Source organism: Chenopodium quinoa, unplaced genomic scaffold (genome assembly GCF_001683475.1).
Source record: "Chenopodium quinoa cultivar QQ74 unplaced genomic scaffold, ASM168347v1, whole genome shotgun sequence".
Taxonomy (NCBI): domain Eukaryota; kingdom Viridiplantae; phylum Streptophyta; class Magnoliopsida; order Caryophyllales; family Amaranthaceae; genus Chenopodium; species Chenopodium quinoa.
In genome coordinates, this window is record NW_018745281.1 from 1,079,981 (window position 1) to 1,102,986 (window position 23,006).

The window sequence follows — 23,006 nt, forward strand, 5'->3', positions numbered from 1 at the left end:
TTACAAAAATAAGTTCGAGAGAATTTTGACTTTTGGTACCTCGAAATTGGCTTCTGCTGACTTTTGGTACTCATCTAAAATTTTATTTTATTTTGGTACTTATCAAAGTTACAAAATATAGATTTTGGTACCACTTAATAGAATCCATTAGAGTTCTGTTAAGTGGGGCCCATTATCTAATTAATTAATGATTTAATTTATTAAAAAAAAGAAAAATTGTTTTTTTAAAAAAAACCCAGCCATTGCCACCCCTCCCCCCTCCTCGTCAGCCACCCTTCCACCTCCCCGTGCCGGCTGCCGATGCCCAAACGTTCCCCCGGCACCAGCGACCCCACCCCTCCCTTTCCCTTACGTAGCGCACCGCCATTCTTTCTTCCCCAACCTTCCACGCAACCACCACAGAAACCCCTCCCACACTCCCATAATTTCGTATTGCTCCTTCCCCGTACCCCGAAACCCTAGCGACTAGGGTTTTCGATGGTGGGGGATGAGTGTTTGGGGTTTTTCGGGAGTAGGGGAGGTGAATTAAGGGAGTTTCGAGTGGTGGCGGCGGCTGGAGTGTGCAAGAATCGTCGGCCGGCTGGACTGGGTTGCGTGCCTGACCGCAACGGCAGGTTGCAGTGGCTAGGCTTCGGCCTGGCCGCGGCGGCAGGCTGCTGGGGTGACTGGCTGCGCACCTGGTTGTTGCAAGGCTGGCCGGTATGGGGAGTTTTTTGGGGTCGCCGGCAGCCGATACGGGGAGGGGGGCTGGCAGTGTAGGTGGCTGAGGAGGAAGGGGTGGCTAGAAGGTGGCAGGATGATGGCTGGGCCCCACTAACGGAGACCGTAACAGAAGTTAGACGGAGGTATCAAAAGCCATACTTTTAGAATTTGATAGGTGCAAAAATAAAATAAAATTTTAGATGGGTACTAAAAGTCCGCAAAGGCCATTTTCGAAAAGTCAAAATTTCCTAAATTCGAGTCAATATTAATTGCAAGCTGTGAACTGGGTCTATACTACAGTTCACATCCTCAAAAGCACAATCGATTTCGTCTATCGTGTATTCGTGTTACTCCCTTCCACCCCAAAAACTCTGCATTTGCACACACTAATTCATCAACATAAAAAAGAGAGAAACAAAGAGAGCGCCAAAGAGAAGAACAGCAAACAACCCCAGAAAAATGGGGTTAAAAATCATCGAGCCAAACACTTGCATAAGAGGATGTTGTCACAGTAATTCCATCCCTCTTCATCTCCCACCTTCTTCATTTTCTCTCTCTTCCCCAATTGCTCGAGGTGTGTGTAATTTCCGTTTACTTTCCTGCAATTTTTTTTTTCATCAATTCTGGGTGTTTTTGTGGAATTCTGATTCTGGTTATTTTTCTGAATTGCAGGGAGTGAGAGTGTTGTATATGAAGGAAGTTTGGATGGTCGGAAAGTTGCAATTAAAAAGCCCATTTTGTCAACTTCTGATGATATTGATAGATTTCATAAACAATTGCAGTTGTTATGGTTGGTCTCTAATGATTTTTTATTTTATTTTATTTGATTGATTTTTTGATTGGCTTTGTTAATAGTGGTCTTGATGTCATCATATTAATGAGTAAAGTGATATATATATATATATAATATTGATTTAATTTGAAACCTAGAATCATCCATCACAAAAATTACAATTTAGTTTTGAAAAGGTTGTATTTGCAAAGTCACTTATACAAAAAGTTTTTTTTGTAATGACAAATAGATGCTTGTTCGAAGTAATTCTGTTGCATTCATTTGTTGTAACATATTGACTTGATACATTTTCCAAAGCACAATTTTGACTACTACAAGTATATCTTTGTAAAAAATTGGTATTTACGGTTCTAGTAATTTTTTATATTGCTGCTCCATGTATTATCTTCATGAAGCAAACTGGATCATCCGGGACTCGGGAGGTTAATTGCAGCTCACGCGAAGCCACCCAATTACATGTTCTTTTTTGAATTCTATGAGTTGGGTAGTCTTGCTCATAAGCTACATGTAGAGGAGTGGGTCCCAAGTGTTGATCAGGCTCTTGCTATCACTCTTGAGCTAGGTACTTCTTCTTGGGTTCCAATGTAATCTAACAAATAATAATAATATCTGTACTGTCATCTTATCCTAATCTATTCCATCCCTTAATAGTTAATGAGGTAGAATATGTTTGACAGACAGTACTAGTTGCTTTAAACTCGTGCAGTAGAACTTAATATGTGATTTTCCCCCCAAGTGAATAAATTATCCATAGCTTGAAATGTGGATTAACCGACTGATTATCTGTTATCCTAAATTAAGTGCGTGTTTGTAATTTATGATAATTGATATGCTTGGTGTGAAAACGAACGATTCAAATGGTGATGTTTTATCTAGACAGATTTTGTGCCTCAATCCAATAGTTATCCAAAATAGAATGTGTAAATGGCAGTGCAGCTCTGAAGTTAGAAATTATGCGAGAACTCAAGGTTGTAGTTTGTCTTGTTAAATTGTAAGCTTCAGATCATTGTCATGAAGGAAATGTTGCGATCATTACCCAAAACTGTTTTAGGCAATATCAGGGCATTAGAAATTTAGTATGATTAGTTTTCTCCTTGAGGATAGAAATGCTTGAACTTCTCGTGGTTAGAAAGATTCAAACCTCTGCCTGTATTACTACTGCCATTCTTAGGATTGGAAATCATGTTTTCTTTCATTTTTCATTCAGGTTAAGTTGTTAACCTTTTCCTTCGGATGGGAGTAGTCATAAGTTTACAATGTTTTTTATAGCTTAAATTAAAATCATACAGGTAGCATATTTAGGTTGGCTATTTGTGAATCCCTGTTGCACTTGTGATAAATTTTCAAGGCCCACCTCACAGGATTGAAATTGTAGTGATAAATTGATCTAGAATAGCAGGTATGTTGAATTCAAAATCGGAGTTATCAATGTCTCCATGACAGACCTGATCTTAATTAAGCTGATGAAAACCTGAATTCCTTTTATTTGCATTGCTGGAATTAAAGGGTTGTATATATACGACTAATACGAGGTACATGCAAAGAAATGGTAGCCAGGGTTTGTAATTTTCAGAGAGTTGGGGGGTTCATCTCATCATGCATGACAACTTAATGGAATTTTTTCAACAAAAGAAAGGGTTGTATATATACCGTTTTCTTTTCTTTTCTTTTTCTTTTTTTCTATGATCTATGTTGGGACTTGGGAGTAAGTCTAGTTATTCTTTTTCTGGTCATGTTGTTCTATTAGTCATATTCAATTTTGTAATACAGTGATTTGCTATAGTTTTGAAATTTTATTTGAATTTCCTGCTAGCATCCTTATCCATTTTTTAACGTTATATTAATCTTCTTAGTTCATGAGCTAGTTCATAACTCAGTATTGTCTTGTATGCTTTAATACAATCAATATCATCTTTACTGCACTTTTATGCTTGTGTCATCCTGCTATTTTCACACACACACACACACAGAAACACTGTTTCTAATTGGCCCTTGATTTGATATGCAATGACCCTTTGCTACCTCACAAAAGACAGCTTCATGATGCATTTTAATCATGTCCATTGTGATCATAATTCAATGCAAAGAGAATATTTGAATCTTTGACTTGCGTGCACTGTGCACACACACACACACACATTAATCTGATGAACAATATGTTTATAATGCTCATTTTTCCCTGTACAGCGGAGACTTTGCAGTATCTACACAATCTTGGGATTGTACACAGGGATGTCAAACCTGACAATATTCTTGTAATCATCAACTATTTCAAAACTGTTCCACTGATTGGTATCATTTTATATTTACGTGAACCGAGTTATTTATTCCTACAACATAATAGTCATCTGACTATTTTTATTTCCGCTGCTATGAATTTGATCTGTAAATGAAGCTAGGAGAAAATCTTTCTCCACACCTAGCAGATTTTGGCTTGGCAGAGTATGGCAAAGATCTTAAAAAATCTTCTTTACTGAACTGGAAATCATCTGGAAAGCCGACTGGAGGATTTCACAAGAAAAATATGGTTGGGACTCTTATTTATATGGCTCCTGAAATTCTGAAGAAGGAGATACACACTGAAAAATCAGATGTCTACAGTTTTGCAGTATCAGTCAAGTGAGAATTTGGTATTTAGTTGCATGTTGGTGCTCATATTGGCTTGCTTCAATTTCTCTTCTAATCTTAAATTTGAAACAGTTTGATTTGATGTGTTACTCAATTGCTTGCTTGGTTGCATGGATGGGCTATATAAGTATAAGTTTCTATTTTGTTAGAAATAAAAAGCAATAGTCATATTGAAACTTGAATAGGTTGAATTTTGTATTCCTCATAATTTTTCTCTACCTCATTTGTAAACCCTCATTATCTGCAGTGAGCTTCTTGCGGGGGTAGTTCCGTACACTGATGTTCGTGCAGAAGCTGAGGTTAGTCTTGATGACTTACTCCTATGTATGTTACATGGACTCGTTCTTTTTGTACTTTTATAAGAGATATTTTATGCTCAATACTTGGATACGAGATGTAAACTTGAATATTATATAGTACTTATATTATATTGCTTATTCTAATGAGTGTTTTATACAGACTTTTATGCATTTATCTGTTAAGTTTTTATCTTACTTAACAGTTAGTACTTTACAAATGCATTATTTTGCCTTTTTTCCCTGAATAATAATGTCTATCATGCTAGCATGTCTAATGATCCGGTCATAGTTGCCGCAGCTTCTTAATTCTTATTGTGTATGCTTAACATCTCTTACAGGAAGGCAATTGTGTCGCTAGTACATTGAGGGCTCATGACTAAATATGGATGAATATCGTGCGTTTTGCACCAGATAACATTTTTTGTTTCCTACAACTTCATTTTGTAACTCTAGTTTCCTATTCTTGATCCTTCCTTTGAGATTATGTTCCCTTTATTGCACATGCAAGATTTTTGTACTATTCCGTAAAAAGTTGGCTATTATTTTGGAACTTAAGGAGTGCTCTATGAAGATGAGGATTTCACAAGGTTCTATCCATAGTATCTATTAATGGGCATATGAGCTTTATTTTTTCAGAGCATGCAAGTGGTTTGGGCAAACTTCAATCTAGTGCCATCTAATTATTTGTTGCTTTCTTTGCCATTTTGGAGATTAAAGTCAAGGAATACTAAGCTTGTGGTGGAATTCTTAAAAGTTTTGTTGCCTACTTATATTGATCACTCTTTAGCCTCTGGCATGCATCTATTATTAGTATGATTGATTCTTTATGAAATGGTGACAAATAGGTTCCTGATTGGTGTGTAATGCACGTGATTCTTGTAGGCCCATACTGTGTTAGAAATGAACTATACAGAGCAGAAACTCATCGCAGCAGTGGTGTCTGATGGGCTACGTCCTGTTTTGGCTGATTCTGAATCAGGTGCACCTTCGAGTTTATTGTCATTGATTCAGCGATGCTGGGATGCTGATCCCAACAGTAGGCCTTCTTTCACAGTTGTGGTTTCTGAGCTTAAATCAATTTGTGATGAGGTCAAAAACATGGTGGAAAAGAAAAATATATCTGTTGAACGTACAGCTTCTCAACAATTCATGGGGCAGACCTCCAACTCTAAACTTTATGGAGAGAGTATTAACTGGTCTAATCAGGGGGCAGAAATCTCCAAAAAGATTTATCTTTGTGTGACTTCTAGAACTCCAGCTTCATTTGATTATCCAAATGATATATCCTCTTACAATCCAGTGCTGTCTTACGGCTCCTTTGCTGCATGTGGACAAAGGGAGACAATGGAAGATACTCATTTCCTAAATCCATGGCTTTGTGATCAGAAGAATATCTACTTTTTTGGTGTCTTTGATGGTCATCGAGGTGAGCAAACTGTCAATTAACACTGTACTACTTGTCCACTTATGATCTCTGATGGAATTTAGCTTTGGCAGCTGTAAGTATTGTTTTAATTGAAGGGGATAGTTTTTTCTTTGAAGAATCTTTAACTTAGTTTTCATCATTATCTCAAGAAGGTCTTTGCTAAATGTAATGTTAAAGCTGTGTACATTATATATCTAGTTTCCTTGTCTGTTCACTCTGTTGCTAGCAGGAATCATTGTGCATTTTCGCCTCTTCCATAGTTCCACTGCTGTTTCCTTTGGTCACCATGTTTGTAATGAGTTTATCTTGTGTGTCATTATGGTCTTATTGTTTAATTACTGCTTAATGCTTACCAAGGATATTAAGTTATCTTAGGCTTTAACCTTCATTTATTGTTTTCTTCATGCTAACTTCTTTTTTTTTTTTTTTTCCTTTTTTCTAGGTATGTAATCTGACATTATCAGGGTAAAAAAATTAACATGAAGAAAATAATAAATGAAGGTTTGACAGTCTCCTTTTTCAAAATTGGAGATCACAATTTTGAATCTTCTTTTCAAGTACTTAGCATATTATATTTATGCAAAGTAGGAGCGAAAAGTTTCAGTTTTCGAATCTTTTAATGTTCGGGATTTTCTTACTTAACTAATATGGAAGCTGTTGACCAGTGGCTAGGAACTTGTACAATGCTTTACAGTTACTCTGCTGCCTTCTCATATGAAAGTTTCACAGAGAGATCTCACTCTGATGTGATATAAGTATGTGCCCACTTTTACTAGTCCCAGTCTCTCCTTGTTGCATAAAGTTTTAGTGTCAACTTAAATAGAAATAGAATGCTAAATGATTTTGTGTTGAAAAGGTCTGAGGGGCTAGTCAAGCCTTAAAGGCGACAATTTGAAGCTAGGTGTAATATCATAATAATAGGAGCTAGTCTTGCAATATGCAGGTTTGCGCTGACATTAAGGTGACTTTTTATGAGATATGTAGGATATGTGATGACATTTGGCTTTCATTTTACGTGTCTTGTATGTAAACTTTCCCACTAGTAGATAGGGATTTTGTGTGATATTTATTATGGCTTACCTTTAGACTATCAAATGGCATGTGTAGGATTTGTAGTGTTAATATAGTCCACTGAGTGTATGTTGTGATACTACATGCTACTATGAATTGTGCTGTCTTCTATGCTGTGTGCATGACTTGAAAGCTTGTACAGGTGCTGCTGCTGCTGAATTTTCTGCTCAAGCTTTACCAAAATTACTTCAGAGTTCCCATTCCAGTGGCGCCAGGTCATTTTGTCTCTTGTTATTTATTCATTCTATCTGCTCAAGGTTCTGAAATTATGAATTTTGAATTGCAGCCCTGCTGAGTCTCTTGTAAGAGCATTTGTTGAAACTGATATTGAATTTAGAAGTGCACTGGATTCCCATTGTAAATCAAAGGGTTTAATAAAGAAAGATTATCATCCTGGCTGTACAGCAATAGCTGCTTTTCTTGTCAAAAATAAGCTTTACATTGCAAATGCCGGGGACTGTAGAGCTATTTTGTGTAGGGTTGGCCATGCTGTTGCTCTAAGCAGGGTGAGTAGAATTTATGTGTGGATTAGAAATTAACTCCAGAAAAGTAACTGCTTATAATTGGAGTTAATATGACAGGATCATGTTGCTAGCTGCCCGGAGGAGAGAGATCGCATAATTAAGGCAGGGGGAGTTGTGAAATGGCAATTGGATACATGGAGGGTCGGTGCAGCAGCTCTTCAGGTTGTATGACATATTATACTACCTCCGTTAACATTATTTACTAAAAAAGGGTGCTATCTATTATTTGCAACAAAACTATTTCTTTCCTAATATAGTAACTTTTTTATGGTAAAATGACCAAATTACCAGCATTTAAAAATTATTAACACATAATACTACTCATAATTACAAATTATTATAACCCTAATCTAACTTAATTATCTAAGCTTTCCCCCAAAAAAATCAGATCAATCCCTAATTTCATCTCCCCACCATCTCTCTCCTCCATCTTCATCTCTCAGTTCATCATCATCTTTCATCTTCTTCGATCTTCATCTTCTTCCTATCATCATCATCATCATCTCTCATCTCTCATCACTCATCACTCATCATCTTCTTCATTGTCATCTCTCATCTCGGTTCATGGGTGGCTGTTGGTGGTTTGTGGGTGGGTTAGGTAAATCTGGTGGTAGTTGTTTGTGGGTGGTTTTTGTGGTTCGTGGGTGGGTGTTGGTGGTTTGGGGGTGGCTATTTCGTGGTTCGTGGATGGTTGCTTCGTGGGTGGGTGTCGATGGTGGTGGTTTTGGGCAGTTCGTGGGGGTAGTTTCTGGATGGGTTTGACTTTTGGGTTTCAGATCTGGTGGTTCTAGGGTGGTTTTCGTGGTTCTTGTGTGATTTTCGTGATTCTTAGGTGGATTTCGGTGGTTTGTGGTGACTTTCGGTGGTTTGTGGTGACTTTCGGTGATTTGTGGGTGGTGGTTCGTGGGTTCTGGGTGGCGTGTGGTGGTGGTGTTCTGTGTGGCGTGTGGTGGTGGTGGTGGTGGTGGTGGTGGTTGTTCTGGGCTGTTCTTTTTAATTGTAATTGTTTTTTCTTTTTTTTGATTAATAGTTAATTACATGTTCATAACTTTCAATAATCATGCTTAAGAAGTTTTGCCTAGGAGTCCGCCTGACCCCCTTTGTTGCAAATAACTGTTAACGGAGGTAGTATATTTTGATTACATGGAATTTTATTGGACTTGGATTATATTTTATATATTTTGGTTACATCTGTTAGTTACTAGTTCTTGGATTAGGCTTGCATTTGTATTTTTGTAGTATTAGATGCTGGCATGCTTCAACTTCTCCCTTCCACCGAGCACTCTCTTTCTATCTTAACGGAACCCTCCCTGCTGAGTATAAGTGACAATGAACATTACCCACTTGTAACTGTTGCAGCTAACGATGACAACACCTCCCCACCCTCCTCTCTCATGAAAACAAAAAATAAAAGCGCCCTCTGTGGTGTGTATTATTTTGGGATCTTCTCTTCTTAATAGCTAGTTTAATTTGCTCCTTATAGAGAACTTATCTGTGGAATACTAGGGTTACTTATGTAGTATGGTGTAAGCCATATTCTTATGTATATATGTCGGGGCTCCTATACAGGGTGAGCCGTCATTGTTTATTCACATAACTTATTGGACCTGCTTATAATAGCTAGCTGGCTACTCAGAGGAAAAAAGTAAAGAGAAACATACAGTGACCATGAAATATGATGACCTTCATTACCTGGGTGATATAGAATAACTCAGTTTGTTTTGCTGTTGACATTTAATCAGAAGCAATGATTTTGGCTGTTTCTGACGTGTTTCTGCTGTGCTTGTTTACTCTATTTATAATTTTTTCTTTTGGAATGGGATAATCTTGATAGGAATAGGGTACGCATAGAAGTTGAGAATAGCTAATTTTCCCCTGTTTTGTGAAGGTTACACGCTCCATTGGTGATGATGATCTTAAACCTGCCGTGACTGCAGAACCTGAGATTACAGAGACAGGTTTATCTTTAGAAGATGAATACCTGGTAAGGTCCATTCTCTTTACAAGCTTCGACTTCCACAATTCTTGCTCATTATTATATCCGTCTGTTTTTAGTATTTAAATGTATTTTGGTGTTTTATCACTAGCTATAATCTCTGAAGCTATGCAAATTCTTATTTTGAATAGAGATTTTTCTATTTTATGCTAGAGGCTTTTCTGCATTTAAGATATCTTGAGATGAAGTTTTGAACCTTTTCTCTCTTTTTTTACTTTATCCATCTTCGTTCTTACACACTTGTCTCAAAAATTGATCGAAATTCATGAATTTGGAATCGATTTTCTGAATGTCAAGTGTTTATAGTTGTTAAAAAGATTTCTTTCAAAGTTGATGACTGATGAGGGTTATTCAACCTCGCAATGGGTTAAAACAGTAAATATCTAGCAGTGGTGTCTCTCATGTCTCTTTGCAAGCTATAGAATGCATATTGCTCAATGTTTTTTTAGTCATCCTAGTCTTTCATGCCTTTACTAATATGTAATGGTTCATTGTGGATTTGTGGATATTATAAAAGAACAATTAACAAAAAATTTACAGTATTTAAATTGTTTGGCGTGCTCATACAATAAAATATGAATACAAAATTTACAAATGGGCTATAACATAAGCATTCTGTCTCTTTTCTCATAATCTCTTTGTTTGTCGGTCAAATGTTAATATGTTATATCTGTCAAAAATGAAATGTCTAGACCATCAAAATGGATACAGTTATAATGTTTCATGGTCATAACTAATGTTTTCTTTGTCACACCCACACCCACACCCACATCTGCATCAGCTGGTCTTAGATGCAATTGATCTCAGGCATTGAAAGGAACACTAGCAAGAAGCATCTCAACAATATTACTAGTCACCCCCTCAAAAAAAGGTCTCTAAACATAATACGGATCATATAAAGTCGCTGCCCAATACTCTGTAGTATAACTAGTTACCCCTTAACTAGTTAACAATATGATAAGTCAAATATAAAGTAGCTACGGTAATTATTTAATTAGAAAATAAGAACAAATTTTCTTGGTGGATGTGCAGATGATGAATATATACTCCGAATAACTTGGCCTATGATCTTTTTTTTTTGCTGAATCATTAGGTCATGGCTAGTGACGGATTATGGGATGTGATAAGCAATCAAGAAGTTGTGAGCATAATTAGGGACACAGTTAAAGAACCTAGTATGTGCTCTAAAAGATTAGCAACAGAAGCTGTACAACGCGGAAGCAAGGACAACATCACGGTGATCGTGGTGTTTCTGCGTCCAGTCTCTACTGCTGAGAGGATATATTAGCCCAAATGCTCATTTTGTCAGTTGCTCCCTTGTTGATGGACTATGCAGTGTTTCCTGGCAAATTATCCTTTTCGGTAACATCTTTGACATCGTGTTCTTCGCATTTATGCATCGAGCTTGTTGGAACTGTGAAAATTTGCTGATGGCTGAGGACTGGGGCTATGAGATGATGATGAAGCGAAAACATTTGATGATATTCAATTTGTTGTTTTATAGAGACGAGATGGTTTAGGAGCTAGGCGTTCTGAAGACAATGCAAAGAGAAACATATCTTCAGTTTACTAGCATTTTGCTAAAGTGGTATAAATGTATAATAGGTAGTTGGTTTATCTTTTCTATGATGATAAACTTGTCCGCATATTGTTCTCCATAAAATGGAGAAAGCTTTGGTTGTATACTTGTACTACGCGATTGGTTGTACATTAAAAAATTATTTCACCAAGTATCCTTTAAAATTGAAATTAAACTTCCATTATTTGAATTTAGCAATATCTTTGAAGTATAATTATAATTAGAGTAGAAGTTTTATATCCAATGTGTTGTACAATCCTTTAATCGGTCAAGTGTTGTGTTTATGTCAATCTAATAATCTCAAAAGGCAAAATTGGCCTCAACATTCTGAACTATGGCTTGGGTGCGCCCAGCACCCTGTACTTTGCGTAGTAGCCAAAACACCAAAAACTGATGATTTGGGTGCAAAGCGTGCCTTTAGTAAGCTTTTCGGCTACCATTCTCGCCGAAGCCGGTGAACCTTTCATTTTTTTAATATAATTAAAAATTTAAGTATTCGATTTGCGGGCCGAAAATTGGCTTGTTAAGTTTTTGGGGGTCATTTTGCCTTTAAGAGTCCAAATTGAGCTCGGAATAAGCAAAAAAAATTAACGTAAATGACTCATTTTGTATCATTAAATATCTTGATTTGCGTGTCATTTTTTATGCTTCGAAGTTAGTTAAGTAAGATTTTGGGGATCATTTTAGTTCAAAAGGGTCCAATCTAAACCCCAAATCGGCCAAAAAATAGCGTATTTGCCTTATTTTACGTGTCAGTAATGTTATATAACATGCAAATGGAGGCATTTATGTTATTATAATTATTATTTTGTAATTATGAGCTTAATTTGTACCCATTACTCATTAGGGCCAAAATAACCCCTCAAAACATCACCCGAGCAATTTCCATGGCTTAAATATTATAAATACAAGTACGTTACAATAAATTTAATTAAATTTATTATAACGTACTTGTATTTAATAAATTTACGGTTAAATTTAATCATGTCAAAAATGAATTTATTAGAACATCTTATTTTAACTGTCTTTGATAATTGTTGATTCATAAATGCCGAAATTATTCATTTCACTTAATTAACTGTGTTGTACGGATTATTCTACTCCGTATTATACTATGCCAAATAAATGATTACTTAATACGTAAGTACGAGAATATCATTTAAAGCGATTTATTTAATGATCTTCGTCATGATCTTAATAACCCGATCATTGATATACGCAGTAGCGCAGTACAAAGTTGCACTCGCATCGTAAAATCGTATTCTATGTAAGTTAATATTTCCAATTTTCCATACGTCATAATCTTACATACTACGTACGAAGTACATAATTACACTGGTATAGTGTATATAATATCAAACTAGTAAGATTACCCAAGTGGATTTCATAAGATGTAATTTTGAAAAACTATCCGTCTTTGTGGCTCTCTAAAGACCAAAAAATAAAAAATAATTTGGAAAGCTATACGCCCCCCAAAAATAAATTAAATATAGAATTTGATAATATTGTACTTCAAATATATGTACGAAGTAAATTTTTTTTTTAAGTGTTTAGAGAGTCACAAAAGTAAGTAACGACAATCGATCCTAGGTTTCCCTAGAGCCGGAAGAAAAACTTTAACTAACTGAGCAATCCCGCACTCTTGCGTACTTCAAATATATTAAGACGGTTCAATCTTGGGTTTATTTGATTTTCTTACTTTAATTTAAGCGTGTTTTTCATTAATCTTTTTATTTTTGTTTATTATTTTTATGCTGATATTTATCTTTCTACTTTAAGCATTTACCCAATAAAGAAATCGATATTTCTACTTTAAGCATTCATCATAAAAGAACGTTTCAGGAACCCATTTGAAAGCGTGTTTAATTTTTCATTAATCAAGCATTCACCCAATAAAATCTTGTCAAAAGGCAAACGCTTAAAGTCAAAAGGTCAAGTTTAAGTGTTCACCTTTATTGTAAGTCACGTATTCGTGTAACGCATATTATTATACGATTTTTTTTTTTTTTTTTTTTACGAGGACGTAGTTTATTATAATTAATTGGTGAGTGTATAGAGCAATGTCTAAGGAATTGGAGTAATAGAAAATGACGATAATGCTCTCTTGTTACAAAAATTTTGAAAAGTTAATTAATGTTTACTCCCTTTCTCCTTTTAAATTTTGCCTCACTTTTTAGTTGATAGATATCTACTAGTAAACCTGGGCACGGGCCGGGTTGCTCGCGTGCCGCCCGGCACGGCCCGAATTCAAGCACGGCACGGCACGAAGTTCAACTCCCGTGCCACGGACAGGGTTGAGAATTCCCGGCACGAGCACGGCCATGACCCGCCGTGCTGGCTCGTCGTGCCGGCCCGCAGGCACGGACCGGAACGGCCCGCGGGCCAACGGTAATGTTACCGTTTATTCTAGCTCCTTAATAAGCCAAAAAAACGGCTAAAAAACGGCTAGTTTTTTGCCAATTGGCTCCCCAAAAATTCTATAAATACTCACCTCCATTTCATTCCCAAATCACAAAATCACAATCTCTTCTTCTTATCTCTTATATTCTCTAAATCTCTAATAATCCTTATTTTCTTAAATTCTCTAATTATTCTCTTAAATTCTCTAATTATTTTCCTAATATCGGAAAAAATTAAAAAGTTCGTAATCGTAATTAGTAGAGCGTTGAAGCACGGTTGTAAGATCTAAACTAATCTTAAATTTATTATTGTTTTATTGTTATTATTAGAATAATCTTGTTTAATTATTATTGTTGTTAATTGTTATTGTTGTTGTTATAATTGTTGTTATTAATTATTATTATTGTTACAATTGTTGTTATTATTTATTTTGTTGTTATTGTTATTGTTATAGTTGTTGTTATTAATTATTATTATTGATATTTTTATTGTTAAAATTGTTGTTATTAATTATTATTATTATAGTTAACCACTTTTTATTAAAAAATTAATTGTTAATTATGGCATCGAACAACCCATCATCTAGGTCTAGGGGGAAAGGCCGACTTATCCGTAGTAGTAGTTCTAGGGAACCACCAAATACAACGAGCCCCCAAATTACGAGTCAAACCAATGACCCCATTTACTTCCCCCCGGGCTATGAGCCATATAATACGTCGGGATTTCTAGCACCACCACTAAACCAATTTCCACTACCACCATACCAATTTCCACCTAATTATATCGGTGATCAACAAAACTATTGTTCTAGCCAAGGTAGCCAAGAAAGTACCTGAATTCCCTCCGGTTCTACCCCTTCTACTGCCACTCCCACTAGTCCCACTACTAACCATCACACACATCATGAATGGTTAACCGAAACTGAGATGCTACTTTTGAAAAACCGAAGGAGTGAGGTATGGCGTTATTTTGTCCTAAGTAAAGATGGTGAACAATGGGCAAAATGTAAAACATGTAATAGTGTATTCACGACAGTTACCAAAAACGGGACGGGACACTTATCTAGACACATGAAAGCTTGTGCAAAACCAGCTAGTGATCCAACCCAGCCCAAAATTTCCCAATTCCATCCATACGGCTTTACATACAACTATGAGAGGGATAGGGATGAACTAGGAAAAATGATAGTACACGCCGAACAACCTTTTCTTTTCTCGGAAAGTGACGCATTCAACACCTACATTAACAAAGCACTACAACCCCAACATAAAAGAATCTCTAGGAAAACCGTTCGTTCCGCCGCAATGAAAAATTTCCTAGAGTACAAAGTCCGGTTACAAGCCGAATTGAGTAACCTTAACTGTAGAGTATCTTTAACAGCCGATTCTTGGGATAGTGGTTATAAATATCACTATTTATGTGTGACTTGCCATTGGGTAGATGATCAATGGATGTTACAAAAAAGAATAATACATTTCAAAATGCTGGAATACCCACACACCGGCATTAACATTGCTCACCATTTAATGCAAGCAATAGACGAATACAACCTTCGAGATAAAGTGATGTCTATGACTTTTGATAATGCAACCTCTATGACATACACAGTTAATCTTATCAAACAAAACTTAACCGATGTACTATTAGACGGTGAAGCTCTTCATACTAGATGTGTTTGCCATGTACTTAACTTATGTGTACAGGATGGAGTTCGGGCAATTGGCCCATACTACAGCAAAATCAGAGATGCTATTATGTCTATTAATAGCTCTAACATGAGATACCAAGAATGGAAGAGTTTTCTAAAACAACAAAAGATAAGGGTAATAAAAATTAGAACCGATTGCCCAACTAGGTGGAATTCCACCTATGACATGTTAACAAAGGCAATTGAGTACAAGGGCCCGTTAACATTATTTTACAACAAAAAATTTCCACAAAACTTTGTATGATGATGATTGGAATAATTGTGAAAGATATATGCAATTTTTACAGTTATTATATAACATGACGTATTGTTTTTTCTACTGTTTACAATCCTTGTGCTCAAAACTTTCTTTCTAATGCATGCTTACTCGCCCAACTTTTCGCTGATCATCGCCATCAAAGTGATTATGATCAGTATCTTCCAGCAATGGAAAAAAAGTGGCGTAAATATTATAGTGAGATTCCTTTGATTTATATTTTTGCTTCCATATTAGATCCTAGGCAAAAGTATGAAAACACATTTATGTTAGTTGACATTTACTTTCAATGCATGTTTCTTGACGATGATGTAGAAAACTATAAGACTAATGAGAAGAATCAGTTTTTTGCTTTATATAGAGTCTATGAAGCCAAATATGGCACCGTTCCTCGCTCAGGGCCTTCCCAACCATCCAAAAACGTAAGTAAGAAGGCCAAACATTTATTTTCACAAGCTACTAACTTGATTTCAAGGTTTTCAGGTGATTCATCAATCAGGAGAACGCAAAGCGACGTCTCGGAGTTGCAGATGTACCTGAGTTACGACTTCACCAAAGGCATGGACGACGATGAGATAAACAGCCTCGACCTCCTTGCATGGTGGAAACAACAAAGCTCGAAGCATCCAACTGTGGCGGCAATGGCACGAGTAGGGGTGAAACAAATTCGGGTTAAAACCGAACCAAACCGAAAACCGAACCGAATAAGAAATATGGTTCGGTTTTTTTTCGGAAATGGTTCGGTTCGGTTTTTAAAAAAAAAATAATTCGGTTTTCGGTTTGGTTTCGGTTTGAGGAAATAAAAAACCGAAAAAAACCGAAAACCGAAATTTTGGCCCAACATAAAAAAAACCCTTGGCCCAGCCCAAATTTACCCTAAGTATAAAATCAGAAAAAAAAAACCCTAAGTCCCTAACCCTCAATCCCTCATTCTCTCTCGGTCTCTCCTAGTCTCCTGACTTCCTCTCCTCTAATCCTCTTGCGAATTTCTCAGTTTCATTGCGAATCCAGATAGCTCACCTTTTCAGTTTCACTCTCCACCGTTGCCGTTCACCACTTCACCACTTCACCGTTCAGATTGGTGAGTGTTCGTTTGTTTTTTTGTTTTTTTTGGTTTGGTTTACTTGGATGTTTTTCTTGTATTCATGATTTTGATTCCAATTTTTATGCAATGCAATGGTTGTGTACTTGTATAGTTGTATTATGTAAATTCTTCTCTGTAACTTTTAATTTTGGTAATTTATTTCGAGGATATGTTTTTAACTAGTGTGTGTTTTAGAGCCTAGTAATTTATGGTTCTTACTCACCCAATCTCTCTCTTCTGAATTCAATTTCTCAGCATGTCATTGTTCAAGATTTTGCTTCATTATTCAAGACACGTCAAATTGGGTCAAATAAAATTGCTCAACAACAACTCATCATTTTCACATCTCACCCACCAAAAATTAAAAAAAAAAAAAAGAAAAAACGAATGTGCTTTCGTGATGATCGATGATGAAGATTGATCTGCCTTTGCGATGATCTGATTTGATGTTGATAATTTTGATTTTTGATGGTCTGCTGGTTTTAATCTGGTGTAGTTGTCTTTTTATGATCAATAAAAGAAAAAAGGATCTAGTCATCTGATTTTTTGATGATGTGATCAATTTGGTTATTGAATTAGAGTAATTAAATTAGAGTAAGAAAAAAGAGAGAAGAATTTCGAACAAGTTGAAGCAATAAAGCAGCTTCTGAATTGTGATAATTGTCGCCCACCAATATTTTAAATTTTGTTTTCCCTTTTTTGTTTTAAAAAAGAAAAATTGTTTTCCTTTTTTTATACCAAACAAAAGGAAATTAATTGGTTGTTAATCGTTTACGTTTTCTTAGTAATACCAAACAACTAGTAAGGGTAACACTATACATTACCCTTTCCCCTCCTAATTTGTTTCCATTCCGTTACCTTTACAAAGTTGATACCAAACGCCCCCTTAGTTTCATGTGGGTTTTTTTTTTAATTTTTATTTTATTTTGGGGTAATTTAGTATGAATTAGTACTTTTAGTTCAACTTGAAGAGTTGATAATGATAAGTGTCATTCTCGTGTAAGAAGAATAGGAAATGGAAGTTTTTGTTTATTGGTAAATATATGGTACTCCCACATTAATTATTATGAGATTATTGTAATATATTGATTTTGCTTCTGGGGTAGCTTAACTTGAGCTATAATTTGTTGGGTTGAAGTGGTTTTTGTGCGAATTTGTGTTTTTTTTTGCTGTTTATACTTAGTTGTTTCTTCTTGTTGTGTTTTTTCTTCTGAACAATGGGTTTTGACTTCTGATTGCATTTTTTCATGTCTATGTCACAAATTTGAGTAAGCTGAAAAACTGACTTGTGAAATTGAGGATATATGGATGGAATGACAATTTCTTTGCAGTTGTAGGGTTCTATGCTGCTGAGTGCTGACCTGCTGTAATGATGTTGCTGCTGCCCTGCTGCTTGTTGCTACTGCTGTTAAACAATTGTTAAAGTTGTAATGTTGAACAATTTTATTTTTTTTTGGGATGAGGTGTTGAGCTTTTATAACTTTGAATTATAACTTTGAAGTTTTAGAACTTGTTAATGTTGTTTAAATCTCATTAAGCATTTATGCTACTACATATGTTGTTGAATATAATATTTATATGATTTAAGCCCACAAAAATTGCAGATTAAATCCCAAATAAACAAGGCCCAAAAAAATTCGGTTTGGTTCGGTTTTCTCTTTTGAAACCGAAATTTGTATGGTTTGGTTTGGTTTGGTTTGGTTTCAAAAGTAAAGTGGTGCGGTTTGGTTTCCAAAAACCAAAAACCGAACAAAAATTGCAGATTAAATCCCAAATAAACAAGGCCCAAAAAAATTCGGTTTGGTTCGGTTTTCTCTTTTGAAACCGAAATTTGTATGGTTTGGTTTGGTTTGGTTTCAAAAGTAAAGTGGTGCGGTTTGGTTTCCAAAAACCAAAAACCGAATTAGTGTGGTTCGGTTTCGGTTTGGCCTATAAACCAAACCGAAAACCGAACTTTCACCCCTACATTTTTCCCATTTGACTTTTCATGGTCTCCAAGACGTGTTTTAAAACGTCTATATCTTCATTTCCATACGTGTAAAAATTATAAAACTTGATATATTAATAAAATATACAACGTGATGAATTCAACAAGATTTTGCATGAATATATAATCTTTTATAGATTAATGGGAATTCAAGGTCAATGTTTTTAAAATTTGACCCAAATATTAGAAATGGGAAAAACATTTGAAGATGGAGGAAGTAGTATTATAAGAACTAGTAGATAAACCTGGGCACCGTGCCGGGCCGTGCCGCCGCGGGCCGTGCCTGGCGGGCCACGGGCTGGTTCGTGTTGTGCCGGTCGTGCCGGCGGGCCCAGGATTTCGTGTCATGCCGGCCATTTTCACAGGCCAGCCCACGGCACGGCACGGCCCTCGTGCCTGGCGGGCTCGTGCCGTGCCGGCCACGTGCCGGCCTGCGGGCTGGCAGCGGGCTGGTGCAGTTTTCAAATAATTTTTTTTTTTTTTTTTTTTTTGACAACATTATAAATTAATAAGTTTATAATGTATATAAGTTATAAAATTATAATTATAAGTTTTATAAGGTTATAACTTATAAGTTATTAAGTTATGAATTTTATAATTATAAGTTGAATATTTATGTTTTATAATTTGTATATTCAATATTTATATTTATATATTTACTTTATACTATTACTTTAAAATTTAATGTTTATGATTTATTAGTAATTGGTATAATTTTATTTTTTTTAATATGAATTTACAAATTGTAACAAAACGGGGAAAAAAGGCAAATTGGACTTTGGATGTGAATAATGCGTACTTTATATTATTATTACTTGAGTTGAGAAAATTGTACAATGATAACAATGATAAAAATCATACAATGATGGTATTAAACAAAAATTGGAAAATGATAAAATTGATATTTTTAAAATCGTACAATATACAATAATTGTCTATTCTTCTTCTCCTTCTTCTTGCTCGTCTTCGTCTTCGTCTTCGTCTTCGCCTTCGCCTTCAAGGTCATCGGCTAGTTGCATAGATTGGGAACTAGCCGAACCCGAACCGGAAGCGGAGGTTCCTTCTTCGTTGTCGTTGTGGTCGTAAGAACGGTCTTGTGAGCGATTTTCCGCATCCAACCAATCTTTGAAACACACGCACATTTCTAGTGTTTCGGGTTTTAGACTTGTTCTTCTATCGTCTAAAACCCTTCCGGATGCGCTGAAAGCTCGTTCGGAGGCGACGGAGGAAACTTGGATAGCAAGAATGTCTCGTGCCTAGGGGTGAAAGTTCGGTTTTCGGTTTGGTTTATAGGCCAAACCGAAACCGAACCACACTAATTCGGTTTTTGGTTTTTGGAAACCAAACCGCACCACTTTACTTTTGAAACCAAACCAAACCAAACCATACAAATTTCGGTTTCAAAAGAGAAAACCGAACCAAACCGAATTTTTTTGGGCCTTGTTTATTTGGGATTTAATCTGCAATTTTTGTTCGGTTTTTGGTTTTTGGAAACCAAACCGCACCACTTTACTTTTGAAACCAAACCAAACCAAACCAAACCATACAAATTTCGGTTTCAAAAGAGAAAACCGAACCAAACCGAATTTTTTTGGGCCTTGTTTATTTGGGATTTAATCTGCAATTTTTGTGGGCTTAAATCATATAAATATTATATTCAACAACATATGTAGTAGCATAAATGCTTAATGAGATTTAAACAACATTAACAAGTTCTAAAACTTCAAAGTTATAATTCAAAGTTATAAAAGCTCAACACCTCATCCCAAAAAAAAATAAAATTGTTCAACATTACAACTTTAACAATTGTTTAACAGCAGTAGCAACAAGCAGCAGGGCAGCAGCAACATCATTACAGCAGGTCAGCACTCAGCAGCATAGAACCCTACAACTGCAAAGAAATTGTCATTCCATCCATATATCCTCAATTTCACAAGTCAGTTTTTCAGCTTACTCAAATTTGTGACATAGACATGAAAAAATGCAATCAGAAGTCAAAACCCATTGTTCAGAAGAAAAAACACAACAAGAAGAAACAACTAAGTATAAACAGCAAAAAAAAACACAAATTCGCACAAAAACCACTTCAACCCAACAAATTATAGCTCAAATTAAGCTACCCCAGAAGCAAAATCAATATATTACAATAATCTCATAATAATTAATGTGGGAGTACCATATATTTACCAATAAACAAAAACTTCCATTTCCTATTCTTCTTACACGAGAATGACACTTATCATTATCAACTCTTCAAGTTGAACTAAAAGTACTAATTCATACTAAATTACCCCAAAATAAAATAAAAATTAAAAAAAAAACCCACATGAAACTAAGGGGGCGTTTGGTATCAACTTTGTAAAGGTAACGGAATGGAAACAAATTAGGAGGGGAAAGGGTAATGTATAGTGTTACCCTTACTAGTTGTTTGGTATTACTAAGAAAACGTAAACGATTAACAACCAATTAATTTCCTTTTGTTTGGTATAAAAAAAGGAAAACAATTTTTCTTTTTTAAAACAAAAAAGGGAAAACAAAATTTAAAATATTGGTGGGCGACAATTATCACAATTCAGAAGCTGCTTTATTGCTTCAACTTGTTCGAAATTCTTCTCTCTTTTTTCTTACTCTAATTTAATTACTCTAATTCAATAACCAAATTGATCACATCATCAAAAAATCAGATGACTAGATCCTTTTTTCTTTTATTGATCATAAAAAGACAACTACACCAGATTAAAACCAGCAGACCATCAAAAATCAAAATTATCAACATCAAATCAGATCATCGCAAAGGCAGATCAATCTTCATCATCGATCATCACGAAAGCACATTCGTTTTTTCTTTTTTTTTTTTAATTTTTGGTGGGTGAGATGTGAAAATGATGAGTTGTTGTTGAGCAATTTTATTTGACCCAATTTGACGTGTCTTGAATAATGAAGCAAAATCTTGAACAATGACATGCTGAGAAATTGAATTCAGAAGAGAGAGATTGGGTGAGTAAGAACCATAAATTACTAGGCTCTAAAACACACACTAGTTAAAAACATATCCTCGAAATAAATTACCAAAATTAAAAGTTACAGAGAAGAATTTACATAATACAACTATACAAGTACACAACCATTGCATTGCATAAAAATTGGAATCAAAATCATGAATACAAGAAAAACATCCAAGTAAACCAAACCAAAAAAAACAAAAAAACAAACGAACACTCACCAATCTGAACGGTGAAGTGGTGAAGTGGTGAACGGCAACGGTGGAGAGTGAAACTGAAAAGGTGAGCTATCTGGATTCGCAATGAAACTGAGAAATTCGCAAGAGGATTAGAGGAGAGGAAGTCAGGAGACTAGGAGAGACCGAGAGAGAATGAGGGATTGAGGGTTAGGGACTTAGGGTTTTTTTTTTCTGATTTTATACTTAGGGTAAATTTGGGCTGGGCCAAGGGTTTTTTTTATGTTGGGCCAAAATTTCGGTTTTCGGTTTTTTTCGGTTTTTTATTTCCTCAAACCGAAACCAAACCGAAAACCGAATTATTTTTTTTTTAAAAACCGAACCGAACCATTTCCGAAAAAAAACCGAACCATATTTCTTATTCGGTTCGGTTTTCGGTTTGGTTCGGTTTTAACCCGAATTTGTTTCACCCCTACTGGCGCCTGGCCAGGACGCCGCCACCGTGGCCATGGCGTCTGGCCAAGACGCCGCCGCCACGGTGGCGGCGTCCTGGCCAGGCGCCACCGCCACGGTGGCGGCGTCCTGGCTAGACGCCACCGCCACGGTGGCGGCGTCCTGGCTAGGCGCCACCACTATTTTTTTTTTTTTTTTTTTTAATTTAATTTAAAATTTGTTTATTTTTTTTTTTTTGTGTTACAATTTTTTTCTTTTTTTTTTGGTTTTTTTTTTGTTTTGTTTTTAATTGTTTTAATTTGTTTTTGTTTTTAATTTATTTATTTTTTATTTTTTTTTTTACAATTTTTTTCGTTTTATGTTTTTTTTTTGTTTTTATTTTTTTGGTTTATTTTTATTTATTTAATCTAAAGTTTTGTTTATGTTTTTTATTTTTGTGTTTTGTTTTTTTTTTTTTTTTTGAATACTTTTTGTTTATTTCTTTGTTTGTTGTTTATAATTTATTATTGTTTTTGCTTTTGTGCTAATGTTGTGTCAAATGTATTAATTTAATCTACTCTTATGTGATTATATTTATATGTTATTGTTGCAGGATTATGGTGGAGACGGAAATGATTATAGTGGGATTTTTGTACACGATGGTCTGTTCGAAGATGCTCAACAAGCGGTTGATTGGGCGAAACAGGTTGCAATTAGATCAGGTTTTTGTTTAGTAGTAGCAACTCATAAATCTCAACGGGATGGTAGAATGGATCGCATTTTGAGATGCGACCGTTATCGCAAAAGGGAGGAACGAGATTTCAGTCAAGCGATTCGGTTTGATACAAAGCGGAAAGGTTGTGGGTGTCAGTTCAGAGTAAAGGTTCGACAACAGCAAAGGGGTGACGGTTGGGAAGTGAAGAGTTACGGTAAATGGGGGTAT

The 23,006-nt window shown here is 35.6% G+C and overlaps 1 protein-coding gene and 2 long non-coding RNA genes across 5 annotated transcripts; 2 read left to right on the forward strand and 1 right to left on the reverse strand.

Annotated features, from left to right (window-relative positions):
• The first annotated feature begins 801 nt into the window (after nt 1-801).
• Nucleotides 802-11,217, forward strand: LOC110711498 (protein kinase and PP2C-like domain-containing protein). 3 transcript variants are annotated; one of them, XM_021889901.1, is made up of 12 exons: nt 802-1,276; nt 1,375-1,492; nt 1,891-2,057; nt 3,683-3,750; nt 3,891-4,114; nt 4,371-4,422; nt 5,305-5,848; nt 7,062-7,134; nt 7,206-7,425; nt 7,501-7,605; nt 9,332-9,427; nt 10,472-10,567. In XM_021889901.1, the coding sequence occupies exons 1-12, from the start codon at nt 1,162-1,164 to the stop codon at nt 10,493-10,495; spliced, it is 1,806 nt and encodes a 601-aa protein (XP_021745593.1). In that variant the 5' UTR covers nt 802-1,161; the 3' UTR covers nt 10,496-10,567. The 3 variants fall into 3 exon arrangements, with proteins under 3 accessions (XP_021745593.1, XP_021745592.1, XP_021745594.1); XM_021889900.1 differs by having other exon boundaries at nt 817-1,276; nt 10,533-11,217; XM_021889902.1 differs by lacking the exon at nt 1,891-2,057 and having other exon boundaries at nt 1,169-1,276; nt 10,533-11,216.
• Nucleotides 11,218-16,151: 4,934 nt separating this feature from the next.
• On the forward strand, nt 16,152-18,020 carry LOC110711674. The gene is made up of 2 exons (XR_002509396.1): nt 16,152-16,463; nt 17,798-18,020. It is a non-coding gene; the product is annotated as an uncharacterized LOC110711674 (long non-coding RNA).
• A 2,101-nt stretch (nt 18,021-20,121) lies between these two features.
• On the reverse strand, nt 20,122-21,989 carry LOC110711660. The gene is made up of 2 exons (XR_002509395.1): nt 21,677-21,989; nt 20,122-20,344 (listed from the first exon to the last, which is right to left on the reverse strand). It is a non-coding gene; the product is annotated as an uncharacterized LOC110711660 (long non-coding RNA).
• Nucleotides 21,990-23,006: the final 1,017 nt, after the last annotated feature.